The 15,393-nt window shown below is 46.1% G+C and overlaps 1 protein-coding gene across 1 annotated transcript in view; it reads right to left on the reverse strand.

Annotated features, from left to right (window-relative positions):
* The window catches only part of UBE2V1 (ubiquitin conjugating enzyme E2 V1), a 34,266-nt gene extending 21,559 nt beyond the window's left edge, over nucleotides 1–12,707 (reverse strand). The window contains 1 exon segment of the mRNA NM_001205094.1: nucleotides 12,630–12,707. Coding sequence (NP_001192023.1) covers nucleotides 12,630–12,651 — 22 coding nt within the window. The 5' untranslated portion in view covers nucleotides 12,652–12,707.

Below are 15,393 nucleotides of genomic sequence, written 5' to 3' on the forward strand. Positions count from 1 at the left end.
CCTGCTCAGCTGGTATACAACCCTCTATCTGGTAAGGAACCATCTATGGTTTACCATGCCTAATGTATGTAAAACTGAGCTCATTCCACATTCACACATTTCATGACTGCAATTTTTTACAAAGTTAGCTAGGCGTTTTACTTGTCAAAATTTCCCTACCCATAAATTTGTCAGTGATATATACATACAAACCCTTCTTTCTGTACAATAATTATCAAACACCTATCCGACACCATGCAGGACCCTACTAGGGCTATGAAAGTAAAAATGGGAGCCTCCCAATAAGAGAGAAAGTCTCACTATGGAAATAAGATATATACATACAAAGTTCAATAAAATAGTATCAAAATGTATGAGAGAAATATAATCATAGGACAATGTTTCTTAACCTTTGAGTGGGTCATAACCCCTCTAAATTTGATGAAAGTTAAAGAAGTGGGAACATATTACTACTAAAGGGCCTGGAGCTTATCCTTAGGGTGACAAGTGGAGAGCTGTGAAAGGCTCTGAGCAGGACAAGAGACAAGGCCAATCTCCTGGGTAATGTTCAGGATTGGCTGAAGGATTAGAGGCCAGGTTAGGATGTGTTACTATGAACATCTCAGGATAGAAAGCCAGAAGCATTTGCTTAGAGCAAATACTGTCAAGACAGAACAGGTTACCGAACTTCTTAGAGGCTGAGATAGGTGGGAAATGGAAGGAATGTTAAATGATTTAAGGCAGCACATATTAATTTGTGTGATTGTGGCAGTGGTTCCCATTTTTACAAAAAAACATTAAAATAAGTGGTCTTTGAGTTCCCTGGTGATGTAGCAGGTTAAGGATCTAGCATCCTCACTGCTGTGGCCTGGGTTTGATCCCTGGCCTGGGAACTTCTGCATGCCCCGAGGGAGTGCCCCCCCCCAAAAAAGAGAGAAATAAAAAAACTGTTTCTAATATTTCTCCATTAACCCCCACCCCAAACTAGCCTTTGTGGTAGGCTTTAGATAAATATTTGCTGAAAAATTTAAAAATTGAGCAAAGGATAAAAAGGTATGCACACTCTATTTTAAAGACGATTAACACAAAGTCGACCCATGCTTCCTTGTATGTGTGTACTCACATAAATGATTTTTAGATGCCAAGGAAGTAGAAACACAAACGTAAGGAAAGTTAGTGGACCACTCTCTCTGAAACAGGCTGTTCAGAGTAATGGCAAAGCTCTCTCCCACAAATAAGAATCACAGCATACATACTTAGGAGAAAATTCTATAATCTCTCAGCAGGGGATTGACAGCACAGACCTAGGATCAAGTCCTTGGCTCCGCAACTTTCTAGCAATCTAGCTGAGTGACCGTGCAAATTACCCTGACGTCAGCATAACAGGGGTCCCAATACGCCCTGCCTCTGCAGGCGGCGGCGAGGAAGAATAAATGAGGTAAAACCTGCTGAGCACTTTGTGGAACAGCTGGCACAGGGACTAAATCACCTTCTCTGGCACACTGTATTAACCACCATAAAATAAAACCCCCAAACGCCTCACCTGACCTCATATCCCCTTCTAGCTACCATCTCATTTCTTTGTTCCTTTTTAGCAAAACAACTTAAAAGGGCTGTCCAGACCCCGTGTCTGCAATTCTTCACCCTACTTGCACCCACTCCAATCAGGCTTTTCTAGCTAGTCACTCACCCAAAGTGTTCTCGCCAAGGGCACCAGGCAGCACTCACTAGCCAAATCCTGTGGTCAGTTCTCAGTCCCCGCCCCAAGTCCCTGGAGCTCTCAGCTGCACCTGGCAACTCCCTCCTTCTTCCCCCAGCCTCAGCTTCACTTCCTTCCTCACTGGCTAAGAGGCCTCACCTCCTTGACCTCCAAACACTGGTTTGCCGGGCTTTGGGGCACAGCCCACTAACCCCTGCTTTTCTGCCCTACTCAAGTGATTTTATCCAGATCAAGGAAGCTAATAACTCTCTAATTTATATTTCCAATTAACAGCCTCCTAGACATCTCCACGTAGATGCCTAATAGGCCTCTCCAACTTAAAATAATTCCCAAGAAAAGTCCCTTGCACGCCTCAAAAAACAAAAACTACTATGTACTCCTGAATCTCAGTATATGGCACAGATTTCTCTGGCTAGAAATTCTGGAGTCATGATACGAAATCTTCCCCTCACAGCCCATATCGAACCTATTTCCAAATACATCCCCCAGATGATCATTTTCACTGTTCCCACTGTGACCACTGCAGAGCAGGCCACCTCAGCTTCCTGTTTTCTTGGTCTACCTACAGTCTATTCTCTGCAGTGAGCCTTTTACTGGTAAGTTTAGATCCCATCACTCCCCTTTCTCAAAGCCCTCCACTGGCTCGCCCTTACAACTAGCATCCAGACTCCTTGCCTTCCCCACAGACCCCCACCTGCTTCCCAGCACCCTGTCCTGTCACCTTCCCCCTTGCTTGCTCACCCTCCTTCAGCCATACCATCCTTCTTGAAGTTCCTGAATAGGCAACCTGAGTTGGCCTTTCGTGCTCTGCTGTTCCTTCGCCCCAGAATTTTAGGTCCCAGCTCTGGGAATGGCTGGCTGGCTCCCTTATTCTTCATCTAAATTCCCATTCCCTTATCTTACTTTATTTTTCTTCACAGCATCATTACCACTTGACATTTTAAATGTACAGTATTCATTTCCACTTCATTAATTGTTTATTGTCTGTCTCTCCCATCTGAATATGAGAGTAAAATTTCGCTGCTTTGTTCACTGCTGAATTTCCAACACGTCAAAGAGTGCTTTGCCAGAGCATGCATTCAAATGCTTGCTGAATGAATGAATGGGTGGCTGGGTGTCAGCCAGGGTTATTATTCCAGTATGAACAATGCTCAATGTCACAAAATTCTAACTCTGGTCTATTTCTGGGAATACAGCAAGGAAACATTCATAGAACTATTAAAGGAGAGTTCTAAAATGATGATGTTATCAAAGGGGTTTAGTATGGATTTTAAATAGCCCAAGAAAAGCTATACATTAAATTTTGAATACAATGATCTTAAGAAGAAACACAAATCTTCAATAAGGAGCTGAGCAGTCAGGCTGCAGAGGTACTGGTACTCTTAGAGCTCCCCCTCACCCCCAAGTTCCTTTACCCTCACACAATGTCTGTTCTGGACCTTCTCTTTTTCTTTAAATTTCATTTTCTTTTTGTTGTCTGACTCACTCTTGGAGCTTCTCAAGTTAGAGTCATGACTCATTCAATCCTTTCTCCCCAGAACCCAGTATGCTTCTTGGTATGTAATGATCCTCAATAAATGTTTCTGATTGAAGAAAAGGCAGTATCTCTTCCTTTTTCACCGTAAACTCTAATATGCTCTACTGCGGCCAAGATATTGGACACTGATACCATATAACTGAGGTACCTAAGGTTTTTTATTTTGACATAATTAAAATTTGGTAAGTAGTTTTATTTTTTAATGAAGTGTGATCAAGACTTTTAGGGAAATATGGGAATTCTGGCTTAGTGGTTAACGAACCCGACTAGTATCCATGAGGATGTGGGTTCAATCCCTGGCCTTGCTCTGTGGGGTAAGGATCCGGCATTGCTATGAGCTATGGTGTAGGTCGCAGACTTGGCTGGGATCCCAAGTTGCTGTGGCTGTGGCGTAGGCCGGCTACAGCTCTGATTCAACCCCTAGCCTGGGAACCTCCACATGCCGCAGGTATGGCCCTAAAAAGACAGACAGACAGACAGACACACACTTTTAGGGAAACTTACTTTAAGAGAAATAAATGAGGGGATCCCGTCGTGGCTCAGTGGTTAACGAATCTGATTAGCAACCATGAGGTTGTGGGTTTGTATCCCTGGCCTTGCTCAGTGGTTATCTGGCGTTGCTGTGAGCTGTGGTGTAGGTCGCAGATGCAGCTTGGATCCCGCGTTGCTGTGGCTGTGGCATGATGTTATCAAAGGGGTTTACAGCTCTGACTGGACCCCTAGCCTGGGAAACTCCATATGCCACAGGAGCGGCCCAAGAAATGGCAAAAAGACAAAATAAATAAATAAATAAATAAAAGAAAGAAATGAGGGAAAACCGGTTTTCCCCCCAAAGCACACAAGTCAAGGATTCTTTTTCTTTCTTTTCTTTTTTTTGTTTTTTGTTTCTTAGGGCTGCACCCGAAGCGTATGGAGGTTCCCAGGCCAGGGATCAAACTGGAGCTGCAGCTGCTGGCTACAGCCACAGCCACGCGAGATCCAAGCCACTTCTGCAATCCACCTCACAGCTCACAGCAATGCCAGATCCCTGACCACTAAGCAGGGCCAGGGATCAAACCTGCATCCTTCTGGATATTAGATTCATTTCTGCTGCACCACAACAGGAACTCCAAGTCAAGAATTCTTCACTACAAACTGATCTGTTTCATAAAAATATATTTGAGAGCATGTCACTGATATTCCAACCATTTAGAAACTGCATACAAAGTTAAGGCACCTTATTTTCTAACAAGCAAGCGCATCTAACTCCAACTGGACTGACCATACCCTTGTTCTAGAATTTCGGGGGCTAGCCTAGGGACGTAAATTCAAACATTGGTGGAATTCAGGAATCCTGTACACCTTGTGAGTCTATCAGCTACACGGAGGACTTCATCCCATCCCAAGGGAGGAGAATTAGCTCAAAATCATGACACGTTAAACAAAAGATTTCAGTGAACATATTAAAAATTAGGAGTTCCCGTCATGGTTCAATGGTTAATGAATTCGACTAGGAACCATGAGGTTGCAGGTTGGATCCCTGGCCTTGCTCAGTGGGTTAAGGATCCAGCATTGCTGTGAGCTGTGGTATAGGTCTCAGACTCGGCTCGGATCCCACGTTGCTGTGGCTCTCGCGTAGGCTGGTGGCTACAGCTCTGATTTGACCTCTAGCCTGGGAACCTCCATATGCCACGGGAGCGGCCCAAGAAACAGCAAAAAGTCAAAAAGCTGGAAAAAAAAAAAATTAAACCCGTGTATGTCAAAAACCAAGAACGAATCAGAAAAACTCAGTATTACTCTTTAATGTTTTCTTCCCAGGGTGACTCAACCTAAATTTTAGGAATCCTAAAATTTCTGTGTTAACCTGACACCTAAAAGGTGGAGAAACAGCTTCAAGAGACAATATTAATACAGAGGATGTAAAAATGGACTCTTGTTAACAAACTGTAACTATCAAAAAGTTAACTATGCAAATGTTAAGATAACTTTATCAAGGTGCTAAAATAACACAGTAATCCAAGATATTTTAAAAAAGAAAGCATTGGTTCCTGTTACTTCAGAATTCTTTTCAGAAGGATTTTTCCTGGATCTGTGTCAATATCAAAAGTCAGCCAGTTATTCTCTTGGCTAAATATAAACTGAAAAGTCAGCAGCTGCAGGATATTATAAAGAAAATATGACAACCAGGTTGAAAAAGCATGAATATTTGATAGGGTTTTACACCATGCCCTAGTAAAACATTTAATGCAGTAATTTGAAACACAGCAACACATTAAAATATTTGTGGTACAAAACGGATTTTGAAGCACTTTAAAATATCTTTTTGGGAAAATCTTGGCCACAAAGCAGCAGCTATTATAGTATACCAGTCTTAGAAAATCCTGTTCTGGTCTGGGTCTTGATTTAAAATGGCAGAGACGGAGTTCCCATCATGGCTCATCAGAAACGAATCTGACTAGTATCCATGAGGATGCAGGTTCGATCCCTGACCTCGCTCAGTGTGTTAAAGATCTGGCATTGCTGTAAGCTGTGGTGTAGGTCGCAGACGTGGCTTGGATCTGGCGTTGCTGTGGCTGTGGTGTAGGCCAGCAGCTACAGCTCCAATGCGATCCCTAGCCTGGGAATTTCCATATGCCTCAGGTGTGACCCTAAAAAGACCAAAAAAATAAACAAATAAATAAATAAAAAATAAAATAAAATAAAATGGCAGAGACCTACAGGTTTCTCTTGGAAAGAAAGCTGCTAGTTGTAACTGGTTTGGTTACCCATTCAGGGAAGATGTGAATGGGTAACCAAACTCCTGAACTGGGCTCCTGAACTGGACAAGGAGCCTGCTGTGGCTACCATTTTGGAAAACAAGGAGGCCTGGAAGGTGACGTACCTGGATTCAATGTTCTTGAAAAGTGGATATGAAGTCAGGGGCAGGTCCTTTTATTGCTGAGCAACTGGCAAGCGCGGTCTGGGTGCCTAGTTAGGCTTGTCCAGAGGAGCCTGTTTCTCCTCTCCAATTATGGTCCCCAGACCTACAGCCTACACATCGCCTGGGAACCTGCTAGAAATGTGAATTCTTAGGCCACACACCAAAACACTACACTATGCGACTAATGAATCTGAAACTGAGGGTAGAGCCCAGCAACCGAATACACTCTCCTGGTGATTCTCGTGTACACTGATTGAGAATCAGTGATCTACAGTGGCAATCTATCATTCTTAACAGTCCAGACAATGTGACAACAAACGGCTGGTTGCAAAATGTAAGACCCTGTGTTTCTCTGCTGCTAGGGACATTGAGGCCAAAGACCAAATTTTCTCTGAAAGGGGTGGAGACAAAGAATGAGGTGTGGTAAGTGTCTCAGGACACCTAGGGATAAGAGCTTTCCTTTTTGAAAGGCTGAGCAGGTACTCTTGCTTCTGTCTGATCAGATACATTGTTTCCAAATATGTCAAATGTATGTATTTGGCTACATTAAAATAAGAGCCTGGATTAACTAACTGCAACATTCAATATTTGCTGAGCACCTACTATACATCAGGGGCTATGCTGGGTACTAGGGATACAGCAGAGAACAAGACAGACTCCTGCCCTACTGGAAAGGCACAGAAAATGTGCAGAACAAAACAAAACAAGAAACCTTGGCATTCCCATCATGGCACAGTGGAAATGAATCCCACCAGGAACCATGAGGATGCAGGTTCGATTCCTGGCCTCACTCAGTGGGTTAAGGATCCAGAGTTGCCATGAGCTGTGGTGTAGGTTGCAGACATGGCTCAGATCTGGTGTGGCTGTGGTGTAGGCCAGCAGCTGTAGCTCTGATTAGACCCCTAGCCTGGGAACCTCCATATGCCACAGGTTCGGCCCTAAAAAGACAAAAGACAAAAAAAAAAAAAAAAGAAAAGAAAAGAAAAAGAAACCTTCAGACAAGGTTAAGCACTTAGAACAGAACAGAGATGTGACAATGAGTGAGAAGACTATACTGAAAGGGGTGGGCAGGGATGGTCTCTCTGCAGAGCTGGGACCTGAAGAAGGAGAAGCAGTGGTCACGTGCAGGCAGAGCATTTCCCAAAAGTGGAAGAACAAGAGGAGAGGTGTACACGTCACGCAAGGCCACGTGAAGGCAAGGCCAAGACCACAGAAGGCCTAGTGGGCCATGGAAGAGAGATGGATTTTATGCTAAGTACAGCAGGAAGGGCTTTCTGCGGGGAATGGTAGTTTCTGTTTTGTCTGGAAAAATCATTCTGCCTCCTCTATAGAGAATGCACTGGACAGGGGCAAGTCCGCAAGCAGGAGAATTTTGCAGTTTTCTAGGCAAGAGAAAGACAGTTCTGGTAGGACAAGGACGACAATAATGGAGACAAAGAAGAAGATTTGGGATAACACTTACTGGAAGTACTACTGTATAAGGTGAATGTGACAATGAAGAAAGAATCCTACTTGGTGTCATTACTATCTACCCATGAAAGAACTAATCTGCCAAGGAAGGAAATGTCATAGACCTGCCAATGGCAGAAGGAACCTGAGATGCCTAGCTGGAGAAGAGGCAGTGAGGGGCTGGAAAAATGATAATACGGCCAAGAGCATATGTCCTGGAGCAGAGCTGTCCCAGTTCTGAACCCTGATTTGCAAGTCACTGGCTCTGAGCCCCAGACAAGTCACTTCTCCTCTCTGGGCTGCGATTTCCTCACCTTCACAATAGATACCTGCTTCAAAGGGCTGTTGTCAGGAAGGAGACGATGCATTTAAAACAGCACCTAGGACAGCAAGCCCTAGAAGTGCAGCTTTTTAAGAAGCCTGAAGGACTTGCCTGTAAATTGAAAACAAGGACTTAATTACTTTGCACATGACATGAGGGGCCCTAAGTGCAATAAGGGCAAGTGATTTAGTGTATGGTATAAGCAAGACCCTCCTCAGATGTGGACTTCACTCTCATTAGCCAGCGCACTACCCAGAATGGGATAAAAAGTTGCCAGCGATGCTATAAAAAGAGTTGCTGCTACAGGCAGCAGAAGCTTCTCATTAAAGCCCATTGTATCACCAAGATTAACACCAAGACCAAGGAAGGGCATGTGCCCAAATTCTTGCCTTTCCATTTCCCTCTGATGGTACGAGAGCAGGCTGGGGAAGGAACTAGAGACAAAAATCCCTCTAGGCTCTAGTCTGAGTGTCACCATTCCTCAGCCAGCCACCAGTCTCCCTTAGAAACACTTTCCCTGATTAGCTTACTAGCTTGAGGAGCCTTAAATGAGACGACATAACAGCTAAGTTAAAGTACTAAGAAAAACTCTAGACCACTACGTGTAATATCCAGCTGTAGTGTTAACATCGCTACTTCACAAAGTGTGCTGCTCTGTACGTCCCTGAGGCCCTTCAGAATTAAAGAGAGGATTCCTGACTTCACATTTTTCTATTCTACTTTTATCAAACCATTGCGGAGCTACACTTGAGGTAATGGGGTGGGAAGCGGGGAGAGAAAGGGGATGTGGCAGTGGCGGGTAGGAAGAGGGTGCTTTTAAAGTTATTGTGAAAAATAAAAAAATAAATAAAGTTATTGTGAAGGGGAACATCTCAATCATCACATTAGCCTTGGCAATCCCTATGAGGAGCTATAGGCTGTACCAGCCCAACAAAGCATTTTCCCTCCATCACTGGAGCAGAATGCTGTGCCTTCAGCTGAGTACCACATGAAGAAGTCCTCTTGAAAGCAGGGCCCATGTCGTACAAAAGGCACTCAGCTGGTATCATTCTTGTGTGTCTCACCGTGTGAGCATCTTAAGGTGCCAGTTGGAGCTAAGAGACCACAGGTTCTCATCTCCCAGCTCCAGCTGCTCCTGGGGAACACCCCTGAATGAAATGGAAGACCACGTAATATCCACTGCCCATTTAGTTAAATGTTCATTTGAGGAGTGTGTGTATGAGGCCACTCCAGCATATGCAAATTTAAAACGCAAAGGGATTACTCTTCTGGTACTCAAGTTTCTGGTTAATTGTCAGGGAAGACTGTAGGCGGCTGGGTGAGAGGAAAGGCCTGGCAACCAAGAGCTACTCTTTGAGGTCCTGCAATCTTGGCCAGGGCAGCATGGGCATCCTGAGGATTCTAGTGTACTTTCCACAGTCCCACACCCTAAGAGCTAGGCAGAAGTCACACACTGCAGAACCAAAGGAGGTGAGAAGGTGTTGCCAAGTGTTAAAAGCAGTGACCACAAAAAACTAAGCCCTTATAGGAACTCAAAGGCTTCACAGCTGTTTCCTGGCAACCAGGGGCATGGATTAATCAAGAGGCTTGTTCTAAACCAGTCTAGGGAAGGCCTCAGGGCCTCTGACCACACCTGAAAGGCTTCTCAGGGTTAGCAGAGAGGCCTGTACACTTATTTTAGTATAATACAAATAAAATCTTTCTGCTTCGACCGTAGCACTCTGCACTCTTACTGCTTGGAAGCAGATATCGGATCTTTCTCCTCTTTTTAAGACTCTCATTTATTCATTCAACAAATATTTACTGAATGTCTCTTTCAGACCAAACACTTGTTAATGGCTTCCCTTCACACAGAATAAAATCCAAAACCAAGAGTTCCCGCTGTGGTGCAAGGGGTTAAGAATCCAATTGCAGTGGCTGGGGTCACTGTGGAGGCATGGATTGGATCCCAGGCCCAGCTCAGTGGGTTAAAGGATCCTGCACTGCTATAGCTGATGTGTAGACTGGATTCAATCTCAGGTCCAGGAATCTCCATATGCCCAGGGTGCAGCCATTAAAAAAAAAGAAGGGGAAAAAAAAAAATCCAAAGCCGTATCTCTGCAACCCATCTCTTTAAGAAGACTTCCTTGCACACTAAGGCCTTTATTTTATTCTTTCAGCATGCCAAGCTTCATCCTGCCACGGGGCCTTTGCACTCACTGTCTCCCCCTCCCCTGCCTGTGACACACACTGTTGGCTCCTTCCATCATTTGTCTCAGTTCAAATGCCCCTTCTTGGAGAAGCCTTTCCTGACCACCTCTCCAGACACTATTACATTACACAATTCCCTTCACAGCATTTACTGTTATCTGAAATCTTCTTAATTATTTTGTCCTTTAATGGGCTTCTTCCTGACTTGAAGAGAAGCTCCTCAAGGACAGGGACTATGTCCATCTTGTTCGCTATTCACACGGAACACAGCAAACCCTTAATAATATACCTGTTGAATAAATAAAGGAGTTCTGGGAAACCCATTTTAGGGCAACTCAAAACCTGTTCCATCTTATCTAAACCATGCCAAGTGTTCTTATATGCCACTAGACAGCAGCTGAAGATGTTTTATCTGACCACCACAGCATTTATGAAGAACTCTTCAACTGGCAGGGCCTCAAGAAGTTAGAATTAGGTAGCTGTTAAACCGGATTATAGGTAGCCACTATCAAGTGATTGCCAACAGGGCTGAGTTGCAAGAGCACCATAATGCTGGCTGCTCCAGGCACAGTGCACCCCCCTGTTCATAGCAACCTGGCAGGGGTGTTATTCTAGTGAGAGGTTTCCCACAGCAGTCTGGCCTGACTCAGCCTCTCTCTTCTGAGAATGTCTCTGGCGGTCTCTTGGTAAATGAACTGACTCAGCACTGTTCCAACTGAAATCAAAATCTAGGAAAATGATGTATGGTTTCCTCTGTCCTCTAGGAAGACCCCATTGCTTTAAGTATAAAAGGCAGCCTGTGGCAGGTGACTTCAGTCAGATCCCCCACTTCAAATTCCCTCTATTCCCACTATAACAATCAGCCAAAGATGGCTCCTTAGGATACTGGAGGGGGACCATCGTTGAAAGACACACTCCCCCCACCCTGTTCACTTTGGGTCACCGACTCTCTCCTAACAACACTGCTGCAGCATCAGATTTCAATGTCCGGGCTGGTGGTCCTGTTTGCTTTTTCCATCACAGGTCACCCACTGTCACCTCATCTGGGAGGACTTCACTGGCCAATTTGACTGCCAGGCACCTCAGGGGACAGCATCCTCACCAAAAGGGAGGGAGACACTGTCATTCCCAAATCCTGCATTTCCAGAATCAGACTCTCTTGCATCATCAACCCCTCTGAGGGACCTTCCTCAGGCAATCCTCAGCCTGCCTGCTCCAGAAGGCCATTTGAGTCCATCCCCTGATGCTCAACTGGGAGTGTTAACTCTGAAACAGACCCTTCAGGATTTGATCCTCTGGCACATCTCAGAAATGTAGAGCAGGGAATCCAGTTTCAAAATAAATGCTACTTCCCTTTATCTACTAGGGCCTGGTAGACCCCCCCCTCCACACACACACACAAAGTGTAGCCCCCTCATGCTCTCTTGCCTCTCAGCCTTCTTCTCCAGTCACCCAAGGTTCCCATTTCACTTGTCCCTCTCCCCATGCCCATCAAGTCGATGGAGAACTGCTGAGCTGAACAACCATGTGTTATCAATATTCAAAAGAGTGGAAAGGAGTGACACTCAATAAAGATCTTTTCTAAAAGAAATATTTCTGAAACCCGACCTTTTCTTACTGTCACCCACTGCATGGGGCTTCCCTCAGTTGACTCCTACCCCAGACACCTCCAGGGCTCCCAATTCATCTCTTCTTCGCCCAGTATCGCAGGCTTCCACCAACTGCCCTACCCGGAGCTATCCAAAAACCTAACATCTATCTTCTCAAATAGGGGCCTGGTAACCATGGGGTCATTTCACTTTCTGATGCTCCAACGAGATCCCGCTGGAATCCGAGAAATCCTTTTCCCCTTCTCTTATCCTGTAGAGATACCCCGAATCTCCCCAAAAGCAGACACCCCAGACACCCCCTTTCTAATCAACATAGAAATTTCCTCAGCTAACCCCATCCCCAAAACTAACACTGGAGTCGTCCCCTGAACCAATGGGGGATCCTCTCAATCACTTCTCAGAATGCTGTTTCCTTCCCCCATCCATCCGGAGAGGCTTCTCTGAAGTCCCCGCTAAATGGACATCCCACGGTTGCTTCCCCCCCGCCTAGACCCTCAGCACCCAATAAAGGACTTCCATTCGTTTGGGGGAGCCTCCTCGTCCTCCAGAGAACCCCTTGATCTCCCCCCAGAGAGCCGCCAGCTCCAGTCTCCTCAGGGGTGTCTCTGGGCTCACCCCTCGCCCGCTCTCGCCGCCCAGCAGCGCAGCGGGGCCGGGCCCTTCCTCTCAGCTGGGCCCTCACACCGCCCGGGGGAGCCTCTGGGCCTTGCCGCGCCTCCCACAGGCCCCTCAGGCCCCCGCCCGTGCTTCCGGCCACCGCCTGCTCCTCCTCCCCACTCAGGCCGCCTGGGTCGCCGCCGTGGGGCCCAGCAGACAGAGGCAACGCAGAGACCCTAGCCCCGCAGCAAGGGCCTTTGCAGGTCCCCCGCCCCCGGCCCGAACCCCTGCCCCCTCGGCCGGCCGGGCCCGGCGCCCCCGCTCACCCGAGCCCGTGGTGGCTGCCATCTTGCGTCGCTGTCGCTCAAAGGCCGGCCCCTTCTTCACCCCCCGCCCGTCCCGGGGCCTTTCTACGCATGCGTGTGCGCATGCGCAAATCCCTCCGCTGACGCCAGCTCCGCAGACCGCGGGACCCGTTGCCGGGAAGGTTTTTTTTTTTCTGCCCTTTAGGAGAGGAAATATTTGCGTGCGCCATGGCCAGCAGCTTGCAAGGTCCTTCAGGTTTGGGTGCGAAGGAGCTATTGAGGTGCTTGGTGAGAAAGGCAAGGGTGATCAGACTTGGAAAGGCGTGACTGGGAAAGAAAAAGATAAGAAAGCTTAAAAAAACCCGCGTATTGTCATAACCTATAATGGAATATAATTTGCAAAACAACAACAGCACCACACCACAAAAACCTGAATCCCTATGCTGTGCACCTAAAGCTAACACAGTATTGTAAATCGATAAAAGTAAAAAAGTAAACATGCAAATTTATAATATATTTTTTAAAATGCCTATTTTGCTTTAAGCATTTTCCTATCTAGTTGGATCTTCACATTTCTACCAGGTGGGGATAAAAGAATGAAGCTGGGATTAAACTGCAGAGTGAAGGGAAGAGGTGTTAACCGATTTAACTAAACTCAGCTGTTAAGTGCCTCAGTCAGAATTTGAATGTGGGCCAGGTGTCTTGCTTCCAGGATGGATGCTCCCAGGCCAGAAGGGTCTTATAGAAGGGTAGCTAAAATGGTTTGGGGGGCATTAAAGTGTCAAGGAACGCATTCCCCATTCGCTTGTTCCTTCCTTCATTCATTATATCAAACAAATATTTACTAAGTATCTATTATGTGCCAGATGCAGTCCTAGGTGCTAAGGATGACTATAATCCCTGAAAAAGCAAGCCCTTGCTCTCATGGGCTTACATTTTAGTTGGAGACAGGAAGAAAGTAAACAAGTGGGAAAGAACATAACTATAATAGGATAGAGAGTAAACTAGAGAAGGAGTGGTCAGGGAGGGCCTTCTAAGGCCTCCTTCAAACTTCAATAAGGACCTGAATAATAGGAAGGAGGTAGAGGGAATGGCATGTGCAAAGGCCCTGGGGACATTTTGCAAATGTTAAATCCAGAAGAAACTCTTCAATCTTAAATGTTCTGAGAAGCCCTTAATATGGATATAGAAACTGATGCTGAGAGAGGTGAAAAGATTGCCTCAAGGTAACACAGCTAAATATGGGCAGAGAAAACACCAGGGCTTTCAGTGCAGAGGAACAAGGAAGTTGGAAGCCTTCACTCAGTGCATGCAATTCATCATTCTGTTCTGACAGCAGTGTCTCCTAAGCATCTCTCTTCTCCATCCACTTCTTCCAGGCTCCCCCTTTCTCCCACTTGGATGACCTAGCAGCCTCCATTCTTGCCCTCATGTTCCATTCTCCTTATGGCAGCCTGAGTCTGCTCAAAACATCCTTCAACTTAACTTTTCAGTGGCTCCCCATTCTCACAGAATAAAACACAGACTTTGCAAGTTGAGGGACCACAGAACACTTATCCAACAAGGAGAGTCATTAGACTGAAAGGGGGCCAAGACTGAAATCTTGCTCAGACAACAAGCAGAACCAGGACTCGCCAGGGCAAATCAAGATGTTATCCACCCTACTACCCACAAGACCTGGCACCTAGGGCCAGGACTAGGATCGGGCCAGTGAGGTGTTTAGGGCACCCAACCTAAAGGGGCTTTCACTCTCAGATCTAGGCTCTGCGCTTGCACCACCCTTCAAATGAGTGCCTCCCTAAAATCTGCACCCTGGGTGTCTTACTTCCTCCCTCCCCTGCCTGAACCTCTTAAGACTTGCTGTCCCTCTCTAGCTACACTGGCCCTTTTCAAGACCTCTGGTATGCATGTCCTCTTCCTCCTCAGGGCTTTTGCCTGCGTTGTTCCAACTCTTCCCAGCTCCAGCACTGCCCTTTCAGGGACGCTATCCCTGATTTCTCCAACCAGCTCAAATTCAGCTATGATTCTCAGAGTGCCACTTGTGTCTTCTTCCCAGCAGTGGCTGCCTGCAATCATCTTGACATTATTCTGTGTATCACATGATTCAAGTTTACCTTGAAGGGCACAGAAAATATTTGCCCCCTGACTTTAGGTCACTGTAAACGTCAAGATAGCAAGTGGGAGGTTTTTGGGCTCCTTAGCTGGGCTCACCTCTGGAATGAAATTTTCTGGGTTCGGGGCCTGCTTCACCACTCACTTTGCAGTCTGACTTCAAGCAAGAGACTTGAACCTCTCTTGGCATCAATTTCCTCTTGTGAAAAGGGGGATGACAGTACCAACTTCATAGGGTTACTGTGGAGATAAATACGTTGATAAACGCATTGGCACTGAGGGAGAAGGGGATACTAGAAGAGCTGACGTTTATCAAGCTGTCATATCCAGCTCTTAATCCTCAAAACTCAATGCAACAACTCCCAGGAATAGCCCCATTTTTTCAGATGAGAAAACAGACTCAGAGCTAACAGGTGGAGGCGTGAAGATTAAAACACAAGCCTCTCATCCACAATGCTCATAATTATTTACTGGCATAGATTCCTTGGTTCCCGCAGGAAACTTCTGGCAAGCAAAACTCACAATAAGACTAACTCCACAGAGCGCTTCGAAGGAGGAGTAAATTAACCCCGACAGCCCGTGGCATGCTGGTTATTATAGGCTAGCGGTGTCGCAGAGCCTGCTGGGAGTTGTAGTCCTCCCTAAACTAAAGCTCTCGTAGAGGCTCCGCCCC

This window comes from Sus scrofa, chromosome 17 (genome assembly GCF_000003025.6).
Source record: "Sus scrofa isolate TJ Tabasco breed Duroc chromosome 17, Sscrofa11.1, whole genome shotgun sequence".
Taxonomy (NCBI): domain Eukaryota; kingdom Metazoa; phylum Chordata; class Mammalia; order Artiodactyla; family Suidae; genus Sus; species Sus scrofa.